The sequence below is a fragment of the Ranitomeya variabilis genome, chromosome 2, assembly GCF_051348905.1.
Source record: "Ranitomeya variabilis isolate aRanVar5 chromosome 2, aRanVar5.hap1, whole genome shotgun sequence".
Taxonomy (NCBI): Eukaryota; Metazoa; Chordata; class Amphibia; order Anura; family Dendrobatidae; genus Ranitomeya; species Ranitomeya variabilis.
Genome location: NC_135233.1, coordinates 192,806,112 through 192,833,307, shown reverse-complemented (window position 1 = coordinate 192,833,307; position 27,196 = coordinate 192,806,112). Strand labels below are relative to the sequence as shown.

At 41.5% G+C, this 27,196-nt stretch overlaps 1 protein-coding gene across 1 annotated transcript in view; it reads left to right on the top strand.

Moving 5' to 3' along the window:
• The window catches only part of LOC143804849 (Krueppel-like factor 5), a 133,279-nt gene that overhangs the window by 54,687 nt on the left and 51,396 nt on the right, over nt 1-27,196 (top strand). The window contains exon 2 of the mRNA XM_077283348.1: nt 20,692-21,580. Within this exon, the coding sequence (XP_077139463.1) occupies nt 20,692-21,580 (889 nt within the window). The remainder of the gene's footprint in view (nt 1-20,691; nt 21,581-27,196) is intronic.

Here is a 27,196-nt window from a genome sequence, read left to right as displayed (position 1 = left end):
AGGAAGAAGAGATATCGGGCGATAGCTAGACACAGAGGATGGGTTGAGGGAGGGCTTTTTGAGGATGGGTGTGATCTTGGCATGCTTGAAGGATGAGGGAAAGACACCTGTTGTGAGTGAGAGGTTGAAGAGGTGCGTTAGGGTTGGGATGAAGACCGTGGAAAGGTTAGGGATGAGGTGGGATGGGAGCGGGTCGAGCGTGCAGGTGGTGAGGTGTGATCTTGACAGGAGGGTGGAGAGCTGATCTTCTGTCATGGTGGAGAAGCTGGTTTTGGAGGAGCAGGGGTGAGCAGCTAAGAGGGGCAGTGGGCGCTGTGGGCCAACGCTTTCTCTGATCGTATCGATCTTCTGTTTAAAGAAAGAGGCAAAGTCTTCAGCAGAAATGAGAGGGGAGGGAGGGGGTGCAGGGGGACGGAGTAGAGAACTGAAAGTGTTGAAAAGCTGTTTAGGGTTGTGAGACAGGGAGGATATGAGAGATGAGAAGTAAGTTTGTTTTGCGGCAGTGAGCGCAGACTTGAAGCTGGCGAGGAACTGCTTGTATGCGGTGAAGTGGTCAGCAGAGTGGGATCGCTTCCATCTCCGCTCAGCGATCCTGGAAGCCCGTCTCAGTTCTTTAGTCAGGCTGGTCAGCCAGGGCTGCCTGTTGATTGTACGAGTTTTGCTATGCATGAGCGGGGCGGCCGAATTGAGTGTTGCTGTTATTGTGGCATTATAAAAAGCAGCATCAGCATCTGTGTCATGAAGGGAGGCTATGTCTGTAAGAGGGAGAAGGGACTCAGAGAGTGATTGTAAGTTGAGATGTTTGAGATTTCTGCGAGGGAGTTCGTGGAGTGGGGGTTGCACACTAGGAGAGGAGAGGGAAGAGAATGTCAGTAGGTTGTGGTCAGACAGGGGGAGGGGTGAGTTAGATTAGTAAGGGAGCAGAGGCAGGTGAAGATGAGGTCCAGCGTGTGGCCATCTTTGTGAGTAGCCTCAGAGGACCATTGAGTGAGGCCAAAGGAGGCAGTCAGTGATAAAAGTTTAGAGGCAGCTGAGGTGGAAGTGTCAATCGGGATGTTGAAATCACCCATGATGATAGTGGGGATGTCAACAGAGAGGAAATGAAGTAGCCATGTGGTGAAGTGGTCGAGAAAGGTGGAGATGGCTAGTTCTGGGGGGCGGTAGATGACAGCCAGCTGGAGGTTGGAGGGGGAATAGATGCGGATGGAGTGCACCTCAAATGAGGGAAGAGTAGCGGAGGGTGGTAGCGGAATTGGAGTGAAGGAGCAGGTGTCGGACAGGAGCAAGCCAACTCCTCCACCACGTTTGTTGGTGGAGCGAGAGGTGTGAGAGAGGTGGAGACCGCCGTAGGAAAGCGCAGCTGGAGAGGCTGAGTCAGAGGGGATGAGCCAGGTTTCCGTGATGCCAAGGAAGGAGAGTTTGTTGGTGATGAAGAGGTCATGGATAAATGGAAGTTTGTTGCAGACGGAACGTGCGTTCCATAGTGCTCCAGGTAAGGGGACCGGGGGAGTGGGGGCTGGATGAATGGGTATGAGGTTGTCATGGTTGGGAAAACGTGCGGAGGATCTAGGTAGGGGGTTAGAAATGAGTGTGGGGATGTGTTGAGGTGGGCCAGGATTTGGGGATACATCACCAGCAATGAGGAGTAGCAGACAGAGCGTTAGAAGGTGGGTGCAGGATAGGACATGATGCGGCCGTGTGTGTCTGGAGAAAAAGGATTGTATGTGGAGGAACAGTTCTGAGGAGGAGGTGAGGTGGCTGGGGAGTATTGAGGGAGAAATGAGTAGTTCCTTACAAGGTGGAGGGATTGCAGGAGATTGTAAGAAGGAAAGTAGTATGGGGTTGAATGATAAAAGAAACCGAAACATTGTAGTGGTTTGGTGTTCTGTTACCTTCCAGTCAATTCCAGTCCAATTCAGTCTAATTCAAATTCATAATTAAAAAGATGTAATTTAAAAGATGGAAGTTAAAAGATGAAATGCAGCAGACTGCGTCTGTAGCAGATGCCTGCATGTGAATATATCCCCAGTTAAAGGCAATCAGGTGTGAATGAGGAGGTGGCTGGGTGTGGGAGACCAGATGTAGAGAGTTAGGCAGAGGTCATAAAGAGAGGGAGGGGTTGGAGTGACCACTCAGAGAGATGCCAGAATAACACAATGAGATACATGAAACAGGTCATGGAAACAGGCTGATAGGTAAGAAAGCATACTAAAAAGGACTATATGTGCTGCACCAAGACACTCAGATCCAGGGAAGGCATAGAAAATTCAATGCAATATACAGAGACATTCAGGAGCCAGGGAGAGCTGGGGAAAGTCAATGCATACCATGGAAATTCAATGCAATATACAGAGACATTCAGGAGCCAGGGAGAGCTGGGGAAAGTCAATGCATACCATGGAAATTCAATGCAATATACAGAGACATTCAGGAGCCAGGGAGAGCTGGGGAAAGTCAATGCATACCATGGAAATTCAATGCAATAAACAGAGACATTCAAGAGCCAGGGAGAGCTGGGGAAAGTCAATACGTACCATGGAAATTCAATGCAATATACAGAGACATTCAGGAGCCAGGGGGAGCTGGGGAAAGTCAATGCATACCATGGAAATTCAATGCAATATACAGACACATTCAGGAGCCAGCGAGAGCTGGGGAAAGTCAATGCATACCTGTGGGAAGAGGAGAACAGCTTGATTAGATGATACAGATGATGATAATATTGTAGTAGTGATGAGTAGCCAAATGCATTCTAGAATTCAGTCTAATTCAAATTCATAATTAAAAAGATGTAATTTAAAAGATGGAAGTTAAAAGATGAAATGCAGCAGACTGCGTCTGTAGCAGACGCCTGCATGTGAATATATCCCCAGTTAAGGGCAATCAGGTGGTATCAACTCTACTCGCCAAGTTTGGAGGAAGAAGAAAGATTAGTACACTCAAATCACACTGTCCCAACCATGGTGAAAGCAGGTATATGTGTCCAAATCTGCGCTGCTGATAAAGATGGATGGCAAACACTATTTTTCAAAGCTTTATTTCAAAACAGGTTAATAGTCAATGCAATTCGAGGTCATGCAGGACCTCTTCCTCAGGACAAAACCTTATAAACTGAGGAAGAGGTCCTGCATGACCGCCAAATGCGCTGACTATTAACCTGTTTTGAAATAAAGCTTTGAAGAATATTGTATGGCATCCATCTTTATCAGCAGCGCAGATTTGGACACATACACCCAGTTTCACCATTATCCTCGGTCTTTTGACCCGTGTTCTGCAGCAGCTGATCTATGCTTTTTACATGTTGCTTAGTTGCAACAAAATAGCGTACATTTCCCTGGTGCACCCCATGTTTTTAATCAGTTAAAACCCTATTTGAGTTTCTTTTGCTCTCCAGATTTTCTACTTCTACTGTCCCAACCATGAAGCATGTTAGTGGGAAATTCATACTTTGGGGGTGCTTTTCAGCAAAGGAGACGTGACAACTGCACCATATTGAAGGGACGATGGATGGCGTTATATGCTGCAAAACTTTGGCTTTCCCTTAGTAAGAGCTTTGAAGATGAGTTGTGTCTGGGTCTTCCAGCATCACAATGACTCGACACACACAGCCAGGGCAGTTAAGGAGTGGTTCTGTAAGAAGCATTTCAAGGTCCTGGAGTGGCCTAGCCAGTCTCCACACCTGAACCCAATAGAAAATCTTTTGAGGGAGCTGAAACTCAATGTTGCCTAGCGATAACTCCAAAACCTGAAAGATGTGGAGAAGATCTGTATGGAGGAGTTGACCAAAATCCATGCTGCAGTGTGTACAAACGTGGTCAAGAACTAGAGCAAATGTCTGACCTCTGTAATTGCAAACAAAGGTTTCTGAGCCACATATTAAAGGGAACCTGTCACTATGTTTGGCCGATATGAGATAAGGCCACTGCCTTTCAGGGCCGATATAGAGCATTCTATAATGCTATATATTGACTCCCAATCTGACCTAGAAGAACTGAAAAATAACTTTTTACTATACTCACCTGCAGGGCGGTCCGGTCCGAGGGGTGTTGCTCTTCTTGGTCCGGCAACACCCACTGAATTTCTTTTGAGGCACAGTGGTGTCCAGGTGCTAACTGCACACTGACATGAATTCCTTGAGAGATGTAGTTTGTAAATGACAACACATTTGGGGGGGTTTCTGCTGTTCTGGCACCTCAGGGGCTCTGCCAATGTGACTTTGCACCCTCAACCATTACATCAAAATCTGAACTCCATGGTGCTTCTTCCCTTCTGAGCTTTGCACATATGGGGTATCGGTGTTTTCAGGAGAAATTGCACAACTAATTGTAGGGTCCATTTTGCTCCGTTACCCTTGCGAAAATTAAAAATTTTATGCAAAACCAACTTTTTTGCTGGTAAAATGTATTGTTTCATTTTCACAGTTCAACGTTATAAACTTCTCTGAAATTGCTAACCACACATCTAGATACCTACCTTGAGGAGTCTAGTTTCCAAAATTAGGTAACTTGTGGGGGGTTCCCATTGTTTAGACACATCAGTGGGTCTCCATATGTGAAATGGCATCTTCTAAGGAATCCAGCAAATGTTGCCTTCAAAAAATCAAATGGCGCTCCTTCCCTTCCAAACCCTGCCGTGCACCCAAACAGTAGTTTTTCTAAATATATCGGATATCGGCATTCTCCGGAGAAATTGTGCAACAAATTATATGGTCCATTTTCTCCTGTTATCCTTGTGAAAATGCAAAATTTGGGGCTAAAAGAACATTTTTGTGGGAAAAACGTGATTTGTTTATTTTCACGGCTCTATATTATAAACTTCTGTGAAGCACTTTGAGGTTTAAGGTGCTCAACAAACATCGGATACATTCCATGAGGGTTCTAGTTCCAAAAAGGGGTAACTTTTGTGGGGTTTCCACTGTCTAGGCACAGCAGGGGCTCTGTAAATGCGACATGGCATACTCTCTCAATTCTAGCTACCGTATATACTCGAGTATAAGCCGAGATTTTCAGCCCAAATTTTTGGGCTGAAAGTGCCCCTCTCGGCTTATACTCGAGTCACGGTCGGCGGCAGGGTCGGCGGGTGAGGGGGAGAGGGCGCTGAGGCATACTTACCTGCTTCCGGGGCTCCTGGCGCTGTCCCTGCAGTCCCACGGTCTCCGGGTGCCGCAGCTCTTCCCCTGTTCAGCGGTCACGTGGGACCGCTCATTAGAGAAATGAATATGGACTCCACTCCCATAGGGGTGGAGCCGCATATTCATTTCTCTAATGAGCGGTAACGGTGACCGCTGATAGAGGAAGAGGCTGCGGCACCGAAGACCAGCTGTCCGGGGGAAGGAGCGGGATGCAGGGAGCAGGTAAGTATTACATATTCACCTGTCCGCGTTCCACACGCCGGGCGCCGCTCCATCTTCCCGGCGTCTCTCCGCACTGACTGTGCAGGTCAGAGGGCGCGATGACGCATATAGTGTGTGCGCCGCCCTCTGCCTGATCAGTCAGTGCAGAGATACGCCGGGACGGGACGCTGAGGAGCTGCAAGCAAGAGAGGTGAGTATGTCATTTTTTTTTATTGCAGCAGCAGCAGCAGCAATGGCACAGCTTTCTATGGTACATCTATGGGGCAATAATGAATGGTGCAGAGCACTATATGGCACAGCTTTCTATGGTACAGCTATGGGGCAATAATGAACAGTGCAGAGCACTATATGGCACAGCTATGGGGCAATAATGAACGGTGCAGAGCACTATATGGCACAGCTATGGGGCAATAATGAACGGTGCAGAGCACTATATGGCACAGCTATGGGGCAATAATGAACGGTGCAGAGCACTATATGGCACAGCTATGGGGCAATGAACGGTGCAGAGCACTATATGGCACAGCTATGGGGCAATAATGAACGGTGCAGAGCACTATATGGCACAGCTATGGGGCAATAATGAACGGTGCAGAGCACTATATGGCACAGCTATGGGGCAATAATGAATGGTGCAGAGCACTATATGGCACAGCTATGGGGCAATAATGAACGGTGCAGAGCACTATATGGCACAGCTTTCTATGGTACAGCTATGGGGCAATAGTGAACGGTGCAGAGCACTATATGGCACAGCTATGGGGCAATAATGAACGGTGCAGAGCACTATATGGCACAGCTATGGGGCAATAATGAACGGTGCAGAGCACTATATGGCACAGCTATGGGGCAATAATGAACGGTGCAGAGCACTATATGGCACAGCTATGGGGCAATAATGAACGGTGCAGAGCACTATATGGCACAGCTTTCTATGGTACAGCTATGGGGCAATAATGAATGGTGCAGAGTACTATTTGGCACAGCTTTCTATGGTACAGCTATGGGGCAATAATGAACGGTGCAGAGCACTATATGGCACAGCTATGGGGCAATAATGAACGGTGCAGAGCACTATATGGCACAGCTTTCTATGGTACAGCTATGGGGCAATAATGAACGGTGCAGAGCACTATATGGCACAGCTATAGGGCCATAATGAACGGTATGGAGCATCTATTTTTATTTTTGAAATTCACCGGTAGCTGCTGCATTTTCCACCCTAGGCTTATACTCGAGTCAGTAAGTTTTCCCAGTTTTTTGTGGCAAAATTAGGGGGGTCGGCTTATACTCGGGTCGGCTTATACTCGAGTATATATGGTATTTTTGCATTCAAAAAGTCAAAAGGTGCTTCATCCTTTCTGATCCCTGCTATGCACACAAACAGTTGTTTTCTCCCACATATGTTGTATTGGCGTACTCAGGAGTAATTTCACAACATATTTAGGGGTCCATTTTTTCCTTTTTCCCTTGTGAAAATAAAAAAAATTGAAACATTTTTGTGCCAAAAATTTTATTGTTTACTTTCATTGCTCTACGTTTTAAACTTCTGTGAAATTCCTAGGGGTTCAAGGTGCTCACCACACATCTAGATACATTCCTTGAGGAGTCTAGTTTCCAAAATGGGGTCACTTGTGGTGATTTTCCTATGTTGTGGCACATTAGGAGCTCTGCAAATGCAACATGGTGTCCGCTCTCAACTCCAGATATTTTGGAGTTCAAAAAGTCAAGCAGTGCTGCTACTCTTCCGAGTCCTGCTGTGTGCCTAAATAGTAGTTGTGATGGGGTGATATGCTTTGTGGGTATCATTTTTCTGTATATTTCTATTTTACTGATTATGATGGTGTTACTGTATCTTGTAGGAGGAGTTGTTATTTGCCATCTGATATTCTCCCCACAGTTCTGTATTGTATGCTAATGACATGTTGACCTAGCTTGTTGAAACAATGAGCCCCTAAGACCTTCCCCCTCCTGGCCTGTGAACAAGGGGGGAGACTTGTAAATATCAGGGAGGTGAGACACAGAGATCTGTCTGATGTGGAACCATGATGTGAAGAGCATATCAGAGAGAAAGAAGGGAATATGGACTGTTATCCTCTGTGCTGGATTGTTGGACTTTTATCCTGTTACCGAAATGCATTCGTGCTCTGGAATATTTTATCCTTTGTGTGATGGATCGTATATATGGACCTTTCGTGTTTTGCCTAAATAAAGGTCTTGGAATTGTTCACTATTCTCTTGCTCTGTTGATTGTGTGATACCGGAGAAGGAACCCATGACAGTAGTTTTCCCTCACTTATGGGGTATCAGTGTACTCATGTGAAATTGGAAAACAAATTTTGCGGTTCATTTCTCCTGTTGCCCTTGTGAAAGTAAAAAATTGGAGGCTAAAGTAAAATTTTTGTGCCAAAAAGTTAAATGTTAATTCCTACTAAGTACCTGAAGGGTTAATAAACTTCTTAAATGGGGTTTTGAGGACTTTGAGAGGGGCAGTTTTTATAATCTTGTCACTTTTGGATACTTTCTGTCTTATTGACCCCTTAAAGTCACTTCAAATATAAGGTGGTCCCTAAAAAAATAGTCTTGTAAATTTTGTTGGAAAAATTAGAAATTGCTGGTCAACTTTGAACCCTTAGGGTATGTGTCCACGTTCAGGATTGCATCAGGATTTGATCAGGATTTGACGCAGGTAAAATCTGCACCAAATCTGCACCTGAGGTCGCTGGCAGGTCACCTGCGTTTTTCATGCATTTTTGACTCGCATTTCATGCGTTTTTTTATGCGTTTTTTCATGCGGATTTGTGTGTGTTTTTGTAAGCTCAATAAAGATATGCAAAAAAAAAAGAATTGTGATGTAATTTCTTGTCCAACCTCTTTATTTACATACTCCATTGAAGAATATACACACACAGCTAGACAGATAGATAGATAGATAGATAGATAGATACAGTAGATAGATAGATAGATAGATAGATCCATAGATAGATATAATAGATAGATACATTAGATGGATATTATACATATGTATTGTATCTATCTATCGTATCTATCATATCTATCTATCAATATATCTATCTATTATCTACCAATATATCTGTCTATCGATATATCTATATATAGATATATCGATAGATATATTGATAGATAGATAATAGATAGATAATAGATAGATACGATAGCTAGATACGATAGATAGATAGATACGATAGATAGATACAATAGATAGATATATTGATAGATAAATAATAGATAACTAGATAATAGATAGATACGATAGATAGATATGACAGATAGATAGATATATTGATAGATAATAGATAGATAAATAGATAATAGATACTGTAGATACAATAGATAGATAGATAGATATATCGGTAGATAATAGATAGATATATCGATAGATAGATATCATAGATAAATACAAAAGATAGATCCATAGATAGATATAATAGATAGATACGTTAGATGGATACAATAGATAGATATTATACATGTGTTTCGTATCTATCTATCGTATCTATCATATCTACCTATCAATATATCTATCTATTATCTACCGATATATTTATCTATCGATATACAGTTAGGTCCGTATATATTTGGACAGAGACAACATTTTTCTAGTTTTGGTTATAGACATTACCACAATGAATTTTAAACAAAACAATTCAGATGCAGTTGAAGTTCAGACTTTCAGCTTTCATTTGAGGGTATCCTTATTAAAATTGGATGAATGGTTTAGGAGTTTCAGCTCCTTAGCATGTGCCACCCTGTTTTTAAAGGGACCAAAAGTAATTGGACAATTGACTCCAAGGCTATTTCATGGACAGGTGTGGGCAATCCCTTCGTTATGTCATTCTCAATTAAGCAGATAAAAGGCCTGGAGTTGATTTGAGGTGTGGTGCTTGCATTTTGAAGGTTTTGCTGTGAAGTAAACATGCGGTCAAAGGAGCTCTCCATGCAGGTGAAACAAGCCATCCTCAAGCTACGAAAACAGAAAAAACCCATCCGAGAAATTGCTACAATATTAGGAGTGGCAAAATCTAGAGTTTGGTACATCCTGAGAAAGAAAGAAAGCACTGGTGAACTCATCCATGCAAAAAGACCTGGGCGCCCAAGGAAGACAACAGTGGTGGAGGATCGCAGAATAATCTCCATGGTGAAGAGAAACCCCTTCACAACAGCCAACCAAGAGACCAACACTCTCCAGGAGGTAGGCGTATCAATATCCAAATCTACCATAAAGAGAAAACTGCATGAAAGTAAATGCAGAGGGTTCACTGCACGGTGCAAGCCACTCATAAGCATCAAGAATAAAAAGGCTAGACTGGACTTTGCTAAAAAACATCTAAAAAAGCCAGCACAGTTCTGGAAGAACATTCTTTGGACAGATGAAACCAAGATCAACCTCTACCAGAATGATGGAAAGAGAAAAGTATGGCGAAGGCGTGGTACAGCTCATGATCCAAAGTATACCACATCATCTGTAAAACACGGCGGAGGCAGTGTGATGGCTTGGGTATGCATGGCTGCCAGTGGCACTGGGTCACTAGTGTTTATTGATGATGTGACACGGGACAGAAGCAGCCGAATGAATTCTGAGGTATTCAGAGCCGACATACTGTGTGCTCAGATCCAGCCAAATGCAGCCAAACTGATTGGTCATCGTTTCATACTACAGATGGACAATGACCCAAAGCAACTCAGGAGTTTATTAAAGCAAAGAAGTGGAATATTCTTGAATCGCCAGGTCAGTCACCTGATCTCAACCCAATTGAGCATGTATTTCACTTGTTAAAGACTAAACTTCAGACAGAAAGGCCCACAAACAAACAGCAACTGAAAACCACCGCAGTGAAGGCCTGGCAGACCATGAAAAAGGAGGAAACACAGCGTCTGGTGATGTCCATGAGTTCAAGACTTCAGGCAGTCATTGCCAACAAAGGGTTTTCAACCAAGTACTAAAAATGAACATTTTATTTAAAATTATTGAATCTGTCCAATTACTTTTGGTCCCTTTAAAAACAGGGTGGCACATGTTAAGGAGCTGAAACTCCTAAACCCTTCATCCAATTTTAATGTGGATACCCTCAAATGAAAGCTGAAAGTCTGAACTTCAACTGCATATGAATTGTTTTGTTTAAAATTCATTGTGGTAAAGTCTATAACCAAAATTAGAAAAATGTTGTCTCTGTCCAAATATATATGGACCTAACTGTATTTATATATAGATATATTGATAGATATATTGATAGATAGATAATAGATAAATAGATAATAGATAGATACGATAGATAGATACGATAGATAGATAGATACGAGATAGATAGATACGATAGATATATTGATAGATAAATAATAGATAAATAGATAATAGATAGATACGATAGATAGATAGATATGATAGATAGATATATTGATAGATAATAGATAGATAATAGATAAATAGATAATAGATACTGTAGATACAATAGATAGATAGATAGATACGATAGATGATCACACAAGCGAGAAACTCGGACGAGTCTCGCATCTTAATACCGCCGGCACTCGGAAGCGGAGAGTGCTGTTGCATGTATTTCTATGCAGCTGCACGCTCCGGTCCCGAGTGCCGGTGGCAGTGCCGGGTATTAAGATGCAAGACTCGTCCGAGTTTCTCGCGTGTGTGATCCCGGCCTTAAATAAAGACACACACACGAAATCTGCGTTAGGCCGGGGTCACACTTGCGAGAAACTCACACAAGTCTCTCGCTTCAATACCCGGCACTGCTGCCGGCACACGGGACCGGAGTGTGCGGCTGCATGTATTTCTATGCAGCTGAACGCTCCGGTCCTGAGTGCCCACGGCAATGTCGGGTAATTACCCCGGCCTTAAATGCAATGTTTAATTTAAAAAAAAATAAAAAAAATGGTGTGGGCTCCCGCGCAATTTTCTGCGCCAGAGAGGGAAAGCCAGCAACTGGGGGACTGATATTTGTTGCCTGGGAAGGGGTTAATACCCATGGAGCTTCCCAGGCTATGAATATCAGCCCGCAGCTGTCTGCGTAGCCTTTACTGGCTATAAAAATAGGGGGACCTAAAAAAAAAAATGATGTGGGGTCCCCCTATAATTTATAGCCAGAAAGGCTACGCAGACAGCTGCGGGCTGATATTCTTAGCCTAGAGAGGGACCATGGATATTGCCCCCCACCCTCCGGCTACAAATACCAGTCCGCAGCCGCCCCAGAAATGGCGCATCTATAAGATGCGGCAATTCCGGCACTTAGCCCCTCTCTTCCCACTCCTGAGTAGCGGTGGGATATGGGGTAATAAGGGGTTAATGTCACCTTGCTATTGTAAGGCGACATTAAGCCGGGTTAATAATGGAGAGGCGTCAATAAGACGCCTATCCATTATTAATCCTAGTAAAGTGTAAATAAAACACAGGCACTAGAAAAAAGTATTTTAATGAAATGATTACACACACTTTTTGACCATATCTTTATTGTATGCTCAATCCTCTTGAAGACCCTCCTCCTGCAAAAAAGCAAAAAAACAAACAAAAACAAATTCATACTCCCTGTCCGCAGATATCCCATCACAAGTGTCCCACGACAAGTCCAGCTCTGCTACATCTGGATGCCTGACATGCAGACATAGCAGAGCTTGTAGATGATCTCTGGAGATAACTCCCCAGCGATCACCTACATTCTAGCACTCACAGTCAGCTGATCGTGAGAACCAGCCTAGTGTGACCGGAGATAACCGCCGGTCACGTGCACGGCAGTTCTCACGGCGGCGGGACAGGTGAGCCGGCAGACATGCGTAGTAAGCTGCATTATCGCAGTTTCTACGCATTTCACTAATCATTAGATGAGGTTTTACCGCATCTAATGATAGTCTATGGGAAATGTACGGAGCGGCGAAGGAGCGTCGCTGCACTGTAAACAGACATGCTGCGTTCTGAAAAGACGTGCCGCATGTCCGTTTACGTGGGTCTGCCGCCTGCGTGTTTTACCGCATAGTGGAGACAGGATTTCTGGAAATCCCCTCCACTATGCTGTAACATCTGGACGCTGCGTGTTTGACGCTGCAGCTCTACGCAGCGTTTTCTGAACGTGGAAACATACCCATATAACTGCCTAACAACTAAAAAAAATATTTTTACAAAAATTGTTCTGATGTAAAGTAGACATGTGGGAAATGTTAATTATTAATTTTTTTTGTGGTATAACTAATCTAATTTAAGGGCATACAAATTTAAAGTTTGAAAATTGCAAAATGTTCAATTTTTTTGTAACATTTGTGATATTTTCATAAATATTTGCAAATAATATCAACTAAAATTTACCACTAACATGAAGTACAATATGTCATGAAAAAATGGTTTCAGAATCAGCGGGATCTGTTAAAGCGTTCCAGAGTTATTACCACATCAATTGACACTGGTCAGATTTCAAAAATTTGGTGTGGTCATTAAGATAAAAATTAGCTTTGTAACTAAGGGGTTACACCTCATTGCCAACTGTTTGCCCATTAAGACCGTATCTATGGGTCCGTGACATGTCAATATCACTTTTGTGCAAGTCTCCCTGAGAATTGAACCCACAACCGACATTATTGCTGGCAAAATCTAAAGGGATGAACGACAGCCTACACTGACAGGTACCGGAGGAATTTTTATTCTTGAAGCAGCACTGATGGCTTTGACCCAACAGGCAGATTATACTGACACATACAGCTCTGGCAAAAATTAAGAGACCACCTTATCAAGACCCTGTCATGGCCAGCCCAATCTCCAGACATGAACCCCACTGCAAACCTCTGAGATGTAATCAAGAGGATGATAGATAGTCACAAGCCATCAAACAAAGAGGAACTGCTTAAAGAAGCAGTGTGAAAGACTGGTGGAAAGCATGCCAAGACGCATGAAAGCTGGGATTAAAAATCATGGTTATTCCACAAAATATTGATTTCTGAACTCTTCCTGAGTTAAACATTAGTATTGCTGTTTCTAAATGATTATGAACTTATTTTCTTGCATTATTTGAGGTCTGCAAGCACAAAAATCTTGCCTGAAGAAGGAGCCACTGCGCTCTGAAAGCTTGCAAACATATTATTTTCTGGTTAGCCAATAAAGGTATCACTCCTAGAATACTTCTGTCATCATTGGGCAGAAAAGTATTCACATCAGTGAATATTTGAAAGAATCATTTTGTAACGTGGTGCGGGGCGTTAGCAGTGGGCAAAGCCTTTGTCAGTTGCGTTTTGGCACATTACATGAAAGTGGGGGTCCTGGCTGGGTGTGCAGTCTTGTGCTGTGCGGGCGGTACACTCGTGCAGGCCCCATATACCCGATGTTCCTGGTTTGCCATGTCCAGATGTTTTACAGTTCAATGATGGAGACCACCAGTCAAAAATAAACTTTTTACTGAACGGGAACTTGGTAGGGAATATACTGTATATAAGCATTGCAGGTACACAGTTTTATGGACGTTTCCTTTATAAATCTAAGCATTTTCCACACAGTTTCCTTCTTTTCTATATTGTTCTCTACCTTCACTTTTCCGCTTTACTCTTTCTACTGGTCCTCTGTTTCGCACTACTTCACTACAATCCAGTTTGCCACTACAGTCCTGTGCAGCAAGAGTCATGTACTCGTCCTCCGATTTTGCATCTTCTCTCCCCTGTGGATGCCAGTATGGCCCCGGTACTTATCTCCTTTAATGCTGACGCTCTGGAACACTCGCCCGAGATACTTTACTTGTGCCCAGTCCTGTTTAGTTCTATTAACTTCAGGAGTTATAAACTCTGGGCCTTGTGGCTAGGCATCCTGTGCCAGGACCTGTCTTCTGGTAGATCACTCTGTCTCTTAGTTGGCTCAGCTGCAGGTCTCTCTATTCCTTTCCTTTTGGTCTCCCCTCACTTAGGGACACCCTACAATGCGGCACTGCTCACTTTGGACCTTAGGTCCTTTCTCTATGCACACTGGGCTCTTTCTAACTTACTAACATAAAATTGGTCACATTATCTTCAGTTTATCACTTTTCATTCTGGGCTAGGCCCAAACATTAACTCTCATTATCCCTACTGTCATACTACACACTTTATCAATACTATTAACACCGCTGATGCATATCACATTCCAGATTACATCACATAACATATTGCAATAACAAACTTGTCAAGGGGGAACTTGGGCATCATGTCCATCTCCTTAGCATTAGTTTAGTGGTTATATTAGGCTATAGAGAGTTTGGAAAAAATAGATTCTGTGATAACCCCTTTAAGGGTATGTGCATACGGTGCCTTTTAGACACTGGTGTAGTTTTTCTTGCAAAATAAATTTTAGGTAATCATCGAGTGTTTTTCCTGAAGCATCTTTTTTTTTTACATACATGCTTTGCTGCAGCCGCCGTATTTTTTCAGAAATGTGTATGTACTTATAGTGAGCGGCTTCTAAGAAGAAGCTGTGAGAGAAATGTTCCTGTCACTTCTTTTAACCACTTTGCAACTTTCGAAGCATTTAAAAGAAGTTACAAAATATGGAACGTGTACAGCAAGTCGTTTAGACATTGCTGTGCATATGTTCAGTTTATGGGTGTTTTTATTTGCCCTTTTTAAGGCTGATTCCGCCTGAGCACCATCTGCACATACACAAAGAACTGCATCATGGATTATGTGCTAATGGTAACTGAGAAGTAACCTAGGTCTTATCACGATTTCTCAGCTCAGGATTCAGTTTTCACCTGTTTTGTGCTCCTGTCACATTTTGGACTTTACCACCTGTGCATTCAGCCTGTATTATCTTGTGATTCATTTCGTTTCATATAACAGCCTGTTTAACTACTTCTGGACTGAGTATAGACAATAATTTTCCCTGCAGTCCACACTTTACCGCTACGTTCTAAAGCATCAATGCAGTCTAAGCAGCTTACATAAAATCCTGCAGATGTGGGGGGTGGGAAGCCGGATGTCAGACACAACCAGACTCCCCAGAGAGAAGATATACATAGCTTATTACCATATTTACCTTCTTGATCTCTATACACAGCACTGAACCCGTGCACTGACTGTGCTTCCTTTTCAGGACCCAGTGAACACTCAGACTCAGTCAGCTCTGCAACTCAGACGGGAGGCTACAAAATTCCCTGTAGCTGGGGATAATATATCAGCGCCAGTTATAGAGAAAATCAGCTATAAAGAGGAGGTATTAATAAGTTTAAATGTCCTCCAATGGTCTTTTAAGAAATCTTGAGGTAGAACAGTGTGTAAAATGAATGAAACAATAAAATTAATTAAAAAAACCCCGCAAAAATAAAATAAAAAAGCAGAAATAAAAAAATAAATAAAACCTAAAAAATAAGAGACATTGCCAGTCTGAATTACTATCTCTTGCCCCATACTCATTGAAAAAAAAATGTCATATATAAAAATAATTTCAACGGAACGAGGAAAGCAAAATTCAGTCTTCGGTTATTTTATCATATATGACTCTATGAGACTCTCTCCATGTATATGGAATTTTTTTACCGTACAGATTGTAATATATTAGTTTGCATATTATTATTTCCTTCTATCAGTTATCAGGAGCAGCATTAGCAAGCCGCACTTTCCATTTATCCCATTCGACAGGAAGTTTAGTCCTGCATATCATCTTTCTGGTTTTCATTTACTTCTTGATATCCACTTATTCATTGCATGATATGATTGTACATTATATACACTGTCATCTTCATATATCCATATCATATTATATATCTTCTCTGCTATCCCCTATAATGTTTTTTCTATTTTTACAATTTTTAATCATCTTTATTCTCTTCACCTAATACAGTAAACCCTATTCACACTGCTGGCACCTATAGGCTGACAGAGGGAGCATTCTCCCTCTGTCAAACTTCATGCTGTTGTCACTACTAACAGTGGCATATGAGGGGTTAAACTGCTGGGATCTGTGAGAACATCAATCCTAGTAGTTACACTAAGAGCCTGAATGTGTATATCAGGCTCCTGCAGGTATCGGCACCGGTACAATGGCAGTACCGTATTATTATTTCTTTATTTTTCATATTGAGAACAGTGACTTTTTGTCGTCTCCTCCCCCTGCTCAACTTCCAGTTCAAAAATAAAGAAATAACTAAAAATAAGCATATTTTCTATGGGTGCATCCATAAAAGTCAGATTGATGGAAATCTAAATGAACTAACCCGATGTATGGAGATCTAAAATTAAGTCCTATGTGGAGAAGGTTCAGCTTCTGCCACCGCTTCATACATCCCCACCGGACGTAGGACGTCCATGAATCTTACTGGACATGAATCCAAGTCAGTTTTTGTTGAAAATAAAAAAAGGTATCAGAAAAAGGATCCAAGTTGTACCTGTCATAACTGTAATGTATAAATCATCTTCACATGTTGGACCACCAGCAGATACATTATCTACTCTTGAATAGAGAGTTCGGACCACTGTCCGGTGTGAAACGCCCAACAAGGCCTTCTCCCGGAATTCTGCTGCATCGTTCGGAGTTCCGAAAGAGAAATAGAGAATTTTTTTCCAGATCCAAAGTTCGGGTTTCCATTATTTTCTATGGGGTTTGGGTTCTGGTTTAAGTTTTGGCTATAGTCCTGGTACCTAAACCAAACCAGTACAGGAACAGGCACTTCCACGGGTCTGCTCATCCCTACTCTTGAACCTTCATTTGTGTTTATTGCAGAAGCAGGGAGATGATGCATTGTTTTCAGAGTATTCACCTCATTGTTCAGTATCAAGAACACGTATTATTGTCAATCTGCGTTGTGCTACATAGCAAAACCCAATAATCTGTACGCTTTCATACATGTAGGTTTTTGTACGTCTTTGTCTCTATTCACAAAATAAATGACCAGTTAATGGAACACTTTTTTTATTGGCCTGGGGCTCAGCGTCGAGCCTTGGCGACTTGACAGATGAACGCTCGTTAGGAAGATCGACCTTGTACAAGCCTAGGTCCACCAGGGTCTTCTCCAACATTATCTTGATAGTGTCAAGCCATCGAGTTGCTGGTCTTCTTCTTCGCCTAGTTCCTTCTTTTTCTTCCCACCATGACGTCCTCCTCAAGTGATTGCTCAGTGGAACACTAATCATAGATTTATTGAGGTTAAGCAGAAGAAAAGGTTGCCCATAATGTTTGTCAGTTTGCAGGACTTTCCTCAAACATTCAGTCTTGTTCTTATCTTAAAGGGAATCTGTCACCAGGTTTTTGCTACCTAATCTGAGAGTAGCGTAGTGCTGAAAGGTACCCTGATACCAGCGATATGTCACTTATTGCGCTGTTTGCTGTAGTTTTGATAAAATCCATGTATTATCAGCAGGAGATTATTACTAGTACAACTGCTACTATGTAGTCCATCCACACTCCCACCACTGATTGGCAGCTTTCTGCCTATGATCATTTTTCACTCTAGAAAGCAGCCAATCAGTGGTGTGGGCGGGGCTATAAAGAGCTCAGCATTTAGAGAACTAGTAACCCTGCAGCAGAGAAAATAGGGATTTTATAAAAGCTTCAAGACATAGCCCAGTAAGTGACACATCGCTGGTATCAGGGTCTCTGTCTCTACATCATGCAGTTTCCAGATTAGATATCAAAAACATGCTGTCAGCTTCCCTTTAAAGAGACCAATTGAGCTAAATTCCTGCTGATTACCTTTTTTAGCTTTGTAACAGAGGTGTTATTTAGAGTTCCTGGTCCTATTCCTAGTTTGTGATAAAAGAGATGGCTAGATGGGGGGAATGTCTCATTCTTTAAGGGACATTTGTCCTTGGGAAGAGCGCCAAGTCGGCGTAAGGAGACTTATAGGCCATGCAATTCTCCTCTGTTAATTTAAATGATCCTATTTAAGAGGGAAGCAACAAAGGCGTAGAGGTATAGAGAATAAAAAATATACTTTATTATATAGAAAATAAACACAATAAAAAATACACTAAAAACAAGGAGAAGTGTGAAAAGTACACATAGCACTAACGTAACCGGTAATATAACCACGTAAATGATTGTATGATAAACGCAGAAGCGAAGCGAAACGCGCGTTGGGGTCTGTCACCTCCCAGCATCAGGTAATATTTATTGTTTTGAGTCCTGGTCCTTGGGACCTTTAGATACATTCCTAACCGATATCATAATAGGGTGAATTTATTATACACTTTGTGCTTTTTGCAGTAATATGACACTTTACTACATTACTATATTCTGGGAACTTTCCCAATATGACTAAGTATTACATTTATATATATTTTTTTTACCTCTGTGATTACTAATATATGTGAGTTCCCCTAAGATTTCATCTTTGTTCCTATGCCCACATCACTTTATCTGTGAGTGCCTTTTACTTATCGTTGGTCATTTGATTTGTCTGTTATTAGATACCATCATTTATGTGGCTATGTTACCGGTTACCTCGGTGCTGTGTGTACTCTTGACACTTCTCCTTGTTTTTAGTATTTTTTTATTGTGTTTTTTGTTTATTGTGTTTTTTATTGTGTTTATTTCTGGTTAGTAAAGTATATTTTTTATTCTCTTTACCTCTACGCCTTTTGTTGCTGCCCTCTAATATAGGATCTTATGCTATTGGAAGTGCTTTCTATAGTTGACCATTTATATTTAAATATGCAAATAGGATCTTCAGAAGGAAAAGAACTGGAACTCCGATGTGACCTATTGGACGTAGAAGTCCTAAAAGTCAGCACTGACCTTTTAACAGGCCTTTCCACATGGTTTAGGTTTAGAAGCTGAACCAGAACCTCGGTTTACAGACATATTTCAGGACGTTTGCCTCTCACTTAAGATATATAGGGTCAATCATAATATTTTTTACTATGTTGATTGCAGTGTGAGCGATAGTAAAGGGAGGTTTGCTGTAATATTGAAATATGTTGCTTTTGTGTTCAGATGAGTTATCTTTACAACGTTGGTGCACTACATCGGTAATCTAGCGTGACTGCACACACTGTCTGCACGGCGTAAACATTAATGTACTTTGCATTAACACTATTATGCTGTGCCTATCCATAGAGCTACATTAATAAGGCAGCGCCTCACCCGTAGAGATAACACGTGCTACATCTGTATTTCCCATATTTACACTGTCTTTCAATCATTTTTTTTTTTTTGCAAAATGGATCACATTCTAGAAATCTTTCAAGGTCATTCCATACTGAATCAGTAGAATGAGATTGTCATCCAGTTAAAGAAAAAAAATCCTGCAATATATTTGTGTAATATACAACTAGACAAATGTGTAGGACAGCTTTATGGCATAAACCATTCCTATAATCTGCGCTTAGCAGGTGACTCGTGAACAAAGTTCATTCAAAGACTTGTAAAAAGAGCAGCTATTAACTCATAAAAGGTTGTAACAGGCGACGGCTATCAAACTAGTAAATACCTCGGTATACAGACGTCATTTAGTCGTTATTTTCTGGTATGCCCAGACCTGTATAATCCGCAAAGTTATGAGGAACAGGATCTGTATTTGTATAAAGAGTCAGGGTCGGGAAAAATCGGGTTAATATTGCAAAGTCTTTGGGAAAGGTAGGATTTGCCGTAAATGTGTTATCATTATGACTCTTGGCGGATGGAATGGTGGACACTCTTGTGTCTCGTTGTATATATTGTGTAGGTAAGATTGAGAGAAGGTATTTACACCAAAATCCAACATATGTCATTCAAGTGTTAAAGAGGTTTTCCGCTTTCAGAAAAGTTGACTCCAAACAGTTCCTGTAATGTCCATTGCCGGCTCTTCGGATCTCTGTGTTTTGGCTGCAGTAGTTACGTCACTTTGATAGCTCATATCACCGCTGCAGCCAATCACTGAGCTCAGGGTTTTTTTTTTCCAGAGTCCCTAAAGTCAGTGATTGGTAGTAGGGTGATGTGACGATTCACGTGATTTCACTGCTGTAACCAAAAGACGGAGACCGGAGCTGTAGTAGGGAAGTGGAGAAGGTGAGGGTGAGTACTATCTGCCTTCTGCTGTTTTACATTACTGGAATAGTTTAGGGTCCATTTTTCTAGAAGTGGGAAACCCATTTAAGAACAGCTAGAGGTGTTCAATCTTTAATGAAGCTAATATAAGGTCCACCAAGGACAACATCTACAAGGAGTTTGTGTGTTCTCCTCTTGTTTGCTTGGGTTTCCTCCAGGTTCTCCGGTTTCCTCCCACAATCCAAAGACAATCTGATAGGAAATGTAAATTGTGAGCCCCAATGGGGACAGCACCGATAATGTCTGTAAAGCTGTGGAATTAATGGCGCTATATAAGCAACGCATAATAATATATAAGGCCTAATACAGAATTTAAACACCTTATATATTCTCTCCGCAGACCAGATCAGAAATGGACAAATATCTTCTGGATCACGGCCCCCCGGTGCAAATTCTTACAGCAGACGCTGATAAAAAATACAGAAGAGAGAGCGCCTCAGTGGTAGATGAATTCTTTGAATCCGAAAAGCCACCCCAGACCCCATACAGCGTGAACATCAATGTTATTCTACCAGACATGTCTCATCTACGAACAGGTTTATATCGGCCACCAAAAACGTTCACTGTCCTCCCACAAATAAAGAGTGAGCCAGGTACCGATTTCCCCCAGCCGTGCTCGGCCTCCTTGACCCAGACTTTGCCAGATTTCACCAGCGTGTTCAGCATGCCGCATTCAGTGGCGGTCAACAACATATTTATAAAGCAGGAACCACCATCTGAAATCCCATTGTCGGACGTTGGCAACCTTCAGACTCATCTTTACCATATGTCGGTAGCCAATGATGCGCTAAGTGTGGTGCAGTCCAATGTAAGCACATCAGCAGAAAACGCAGTTACTGGGAATACTATGACCACCGTCAATGGAGCCTCTTTATTAACCCATTCTGCAAGACAACATCTCGGAAAGCAGGTGCAAGGCTTGGGTCAAGAGGGTGCTATAGTTTCTGGGCAATATTATCAATCTCCATCGGTCACTTTGCCACCTTCTCCTCCAAATTCTCAACCAGGAAGCCCTGAGAATCAGGCAGAGTTGATTAACACTATATCACTACCTCCACCTTATCAAACAACATTTGGACTGAAGCTGGTACAGGCTCCATCCATCCACCCAGTGCCACATTCCCTGTCTATGCTACCACCACCACAAGTGATTATGGCAGTCCCGAAATTCAACCGGAGGAATAACCCTGAACTTGAGAAAAGACGAATCCATCACTGCAATTATCCAGGTGAGCAAATGTTTTCTATAAATATGTGTGTACTTCCAATCCTTACATACACTGCTATTCTGTTCCCATGTGGGAATTTAATGCTGTGATTACCTATAATAGCGAAAATAACATTTGTATCAGGGCTTATTCACACATCGGTATTTGGTCAGTATTTTTCATTAGTAGTTGTATGCCAAAACCAGGAGTGGAACTTGCAGAGAAAACCTACAATTGGAAGCTTGACACCAGATTGACAGCAGTTATGTGCTTTGGAGACGTTCCTGGTTTAACCATCAAATACTGATCAAAAATACCAGTCTGTGAATAAAATAATGAAAAAGGAGAACCAAGGGTCTATGCTACCATATGAAAAGTATAAATGTTATTGAAAATACATTAAAAACAAGGCAAGTAGCATACAGTGAAAAGATCCTAGAAAAAGGCTGAACTACTGCTTGGAACAGCCAAAGAAAATGGTGTCATGTATACACATGTAGAAAGGCAGTAGCCAAGTAACTGCACATATGATGATAACACATATGATGGGTGCACGTCACAAAAACAACAATGTCATATACTGTAATCGTGTATTAATGACTATACCAACATTGTAAAGCTATAATGCTTATCCAATTCTCAAAGGTTTTGTGCCTAGGGCTGGAATCTCACAATCATAAAAAAAATTGCTCTGATTTTCAGCAACCGAGAGTTCTCCGAGTCAAATCCATTTTTTTGGCGTTTGTAATGCGAGTGCAATCCGAGTATGCCTTTTTTTCTCTCATTCATTGCGTATATAACCCATATGCAATGCGATTTTAACATTATATTTTACTATTTTACATTCTGTAAATACAATATGTTAAATGAAGTTATTTAACACAAAAAAAAATCAGTCATAGAATGATAGAAAGTTAGAATTGGAAGGGACCTCCAGGGTCATCGTGTACAACCCCCTGCTCACTGCAGGATTCACTAAACCATCTCAGACATCATGTCTGTTCAGCCTCTGTGTGAAGACTTCCATTGAAGGAGAACTCACCACCTCTCGAGGCCGCCTGTTCCACTCATTGATCACCCTCACTGTCATAAAATGTTTTCCTAATTTGTATCTTCTCCCTTTCAGTCTTATTCCATTGCTTCTCGTGTTTCCATGTAAATGAGAATAATGATGATCCCTCTACACTGTGACAGCACTTCAGATAATTGTAGACAGCTATTAAGTCTCCTCTGTGTCTTCTTTTTCGCAAGCTAAACATTCCCAGATCCTGCAACCGTTCCTCATAGGACATGGTTTACAGACCGGTCACCATTCTGGTTGATCTTCTCTAAACTTGCTCCAGTTTATCAATGTCTGTTTTAAAATGTGGTGCCCAGAACTGGACACAGTATTCCAGATGAGGCCTGACCAAGGAGGAGTAGAGGGGGATAATTACTTCACATTATCTAGACTCCATTCTTTTCTTAATACATCCGAGAACTGTGTTTGTCTTTTGTGCTGCTGCATCACACTGTTGACTCATGTGCAGTCTGCGATCTATTAGTATAACCAAGTCTTTTCACATGTGCTGCTGCTTAGTTTTATCATATATAAAGATATAGAGGTAAAGATGTAAGCTAGGTAACTAGATGCATAGAATTATTGATACATTGTCAGATAGCTAAATATATAGATAAATATATATAATGATTGATAAATTGATTTATATAGTGGGGAAAATAAGTATTTGATACACTGATGATTTTGCAAGTTTTCCCACCTACAAAGGAGGAAGAGGTCTATAATTTTTATCAAAGGTATACTGCATCTGTGAGAGAAAGAATATAAAAAATAAAATTCAGAAAATCACATTGTATGATTTTTACATAATTAAATAGCATTTTATTGCATGAAATAAGTATTTGGTCACTGACCAACCAGCAAGAACTCTGGCTCTCACAGACCTGTTAATTTTTCTTGAAGAAGCCTCCTGCTCTGCACTCATTACCTGGATTAATTGCACCTATTTGACTGTATAAAAGACCCCTGTCCACGCACTGAATCACACTCCAACCTCTCCACCATGGCCAAGACCAAAGACCTGTCTAAGGTGACTAGGGACAAAATTGTAGACTGGAACAATTCTAGGTTGGGCTACAGGACAATAGCCAAGCAGCTTGGTGAGAAGGCAACAAATGTTGACTCAATTATTAGGAAATGGAAGAAACACAAAATGACTGTCAAGCTTCCTCGGTCCGGGGCTCCATGCAAGATCTTGCCTCATAGGGTAAGGATGATTCTAAGTAAGGTCAGGAATCAGCGCAGAATTACATGGGAGAACCTGGTCAATGACCTGAAGAGAGCTGGGACCACAGTCTCAAACATTACCATTAGTAACACACTGTGCCATCATGGATTAAAATCCTGCAGGACATGCAAGCTCCCACCAACACATGTCCAGACCTATTTGAAGTTCACCAATGACCATCTGCATGATCCAGAGGAGGCATGGGAGAAGGTCATGTGGTCAGATGAGACCAAAATAGAACTTTTTGGTATCAACTCCACTTGCTGTGTTTGGAGGAAAAGGAAGGACCAAGATCATTATCTTAACCATGAAGCATGGTGGGGAAAACATTCTTTAGGGGTGCTTTTCTGTAAAGGGGATAGGATGACTGCACTGTATTGAAGGGAGGATGGATGGGGTCATGTATCGCAAGATTTTGGCCAACAACCTCCTTCCCCCAGTAAGAACATTGAAGATGGGTCGTGGCTGGATCTTCCAGCATGACAATAAGTTGAAATACACAGCCAGGGCAACTAAGGAGTGGCTCCATAAAAATTATTCCAGGATTCTGGAGTGTCCTAGCCAGTCTCCAGGCCTGAACCCAATAGAAAATCTTTGGAGGGAGCTAAGACTCAATGTTGCCCAGCGACAGCCCCGAAACCTGAAAGATCTGGAGAAGATCTGTATGGAGGAGGGGGCCAAAATCCTGGCTGCAGTGTGTGCAAACCTGGTTAAGAACTACAGGAAACATTCTGTTCTGTTTTTCTATCGTATCAAATACATATTTCATGCAATAAAATGCAAATGAATTATATGAAAATCATACAATGTGATTTTCTGGGGTTTTTTTAGATTCTGTTTCTCACAGGTGAAGTGTACCTAAGATAAAAATTACAGACCTCTCCATTCTTTGTAGGTGGGAAAACTTGCAAAATCGGCAGTGTATAAAATACTTATTTTCCCCACTAGGGATTTTCCCCTCTAAGGCCAAGAAATTTATTGGCTACCCAACCTTTCCCATTACTTTTAGCACCCTTAGGTAGGAATTTCTGTTCTTCTCATTTGTCCATTGTATTCATCCCAATAACGCTTCAGCTGTTGATATTTTTGCTACTGGTCCAAGGCATTAGTACAATACTATTATCTTTGAGAATGAATAACACCTGAGCAATGGACTTTACCAATATCTTAGTTGATCAGATACCACTGCACTTTATATATACTGTATATATACTACTACTATGACTGAACTAGGTGTTAAAATTAGCAATGAACCCCCAATTATCAATAATCAAAATTATATTAAGGTTTAAAAAATGGACCGTTACTACTTTACTTTTAGCATCAGTCAAGGTCAAGCTCCTACATTGTAAGCAATGATGTTTTACTCTGAAACGCCACAGCATAGATTAAAATGGAGCCAGGAATGTGCAGAAATCTGGCAGGTCCCCATTCTGGCTCAGGTAGATTGACAGGTCTTTTACTGTTTGTGCATACGAAGAGGACCGTCAATGAAGCCAAGCCGGACAATGACCATTAATATACCTTCCTAATGCAGTCATTGTTGGGTTACATTCTACATTTTCATTTTTTGGGCAACACTGTAGAATAAGATCACACTGCAAATAATGCTAAAATCCTCATACCCTAGGTGTTAGTTAACAGCTGACGCATGAGGAAAGATATCATAATATAGATAATATCATAGCTTCCATCCTTGTGTCCTTGGATAAGCCTTTCACAATTGTCACATTCTGGCTAAAAGTTAGAAGTCCCTCCTGCCTCTCCTCTCACATGTAATTTTGTGTGATGAATGATAGGAACCTGATAAGAATTATATAATGAATGTAAAAATAAAATGTCCCTTTTTAAATTTTAAGTTTTTGCAATCTTTGTCTAATGCTAGGGTTAGGGCTATGGTTAGGGTTAGGGCTATGGTTAGGGTTAGGGCTATGGTTAGGGTTATGGTTAGGGTTATGGTTAGGGTTATGGTTAGGGATATGGTTATGGTTAGGGCTATGGTTAGGGTTAGGGCTATGGTTAGGGCTATGGTGAGGTTTAGGGCTATGGTTAGGGTTAGGGCTATGGTTAGGGTTAGCGCTATGGTTAGGGCTATGGTTAGGGTTTGGGCTATGGTTAGGTTTAGGACTATGGTTAGGGTTATGGTTAGGGCTATGGTTAGGGTTATGGTTAGGGCTATGGTTAGGGCCATGGTTAGGGTTGGGGCTATCGTTAGGGATAGGGCTATGGTTAGGTTTAGGGCTATGGTTAGGGCTATGGTTATGGTTAGGGCTATGGTTACGGTTAGGGCTATGGTTAGGGATAGGGTTATGGTTAGGGCTATTGTTAGGGCTATTGTTAGGGTTAGGGCTATGGTTAGGGCTATGGTTAGGGTTATGGTTAGGGCTATGGTTAGGGCTATGGTTAGGGTTAGGGCTATGGTTAGGGCTATGGTGAGGTTTAGGGCTATGGTTAGGGTTAGGGCTATGGTCAGGGTTAGCGCTATGGTTAGGGTTAGGGCTATGGTTAGGGTTAGGGCTATGGTTCGGGTTATGGTTAGGGCTATGGTTAGGGATAGGGCTATGGTTAGGTTTAGGGCTATGGTTAGGGTTATGGTTAGGGTTAGGGCTATGGTTAGGGATAGGGTTAGGGCTATGGTTAGGGTTATGGCTATGGTTAGGGCTATGGTTAGGGTTAGGGCTATGGTTAGGGTTATGGTTGGGGCTATGGTTAGGGTTAGGGCTATTGTTAGGGTTAGGGTTAGGGCTATGATTAGGGTTAGGGCTATGGTTAGGGTTATGGTTAGGGTTAGGGCTATGGTTAGGGTTAAGGCTATAGTTAGGCTGGAGTAATAGTTACATAAAAATGCAAAAACGTAATAAAACAATAAAAGGTATTAAAACAATTGCACAAATATGCTAGAATTGTTTTAAATGTTAAATTGAGATCTATACATTTCATTATAAAGTAATGTGACATTTACAGCACAGAAGAAGCTTTGCTATTTTGTGATCTGATTCAGGCAGTGACACAGAAATCAGAGACAGAGAGCTAAGGTTATGGAACACGTAAGCCTGAAACGACATGCGTTGCTGCCAAATATTTTTTAGGCTCTATCAATATATTTGTAACCTTAGGTTCCCTAATTTACAATGACTATACTCATATGTGTGTACATTAGGGTGTGTCTATATTTATGCTATGTCTACAATGTAATGTCAAAACAGAACCAATTTTTGAAAATATAATTTCATCAATGTATTTTAGAATATATATTACACCAAAAAAAAATAGTATACGCCGGAATATTTGGTATCCATATAAACAGAAAAAATACAGAAAAAATCTACAGAAAAACAAAAGAAAAAAA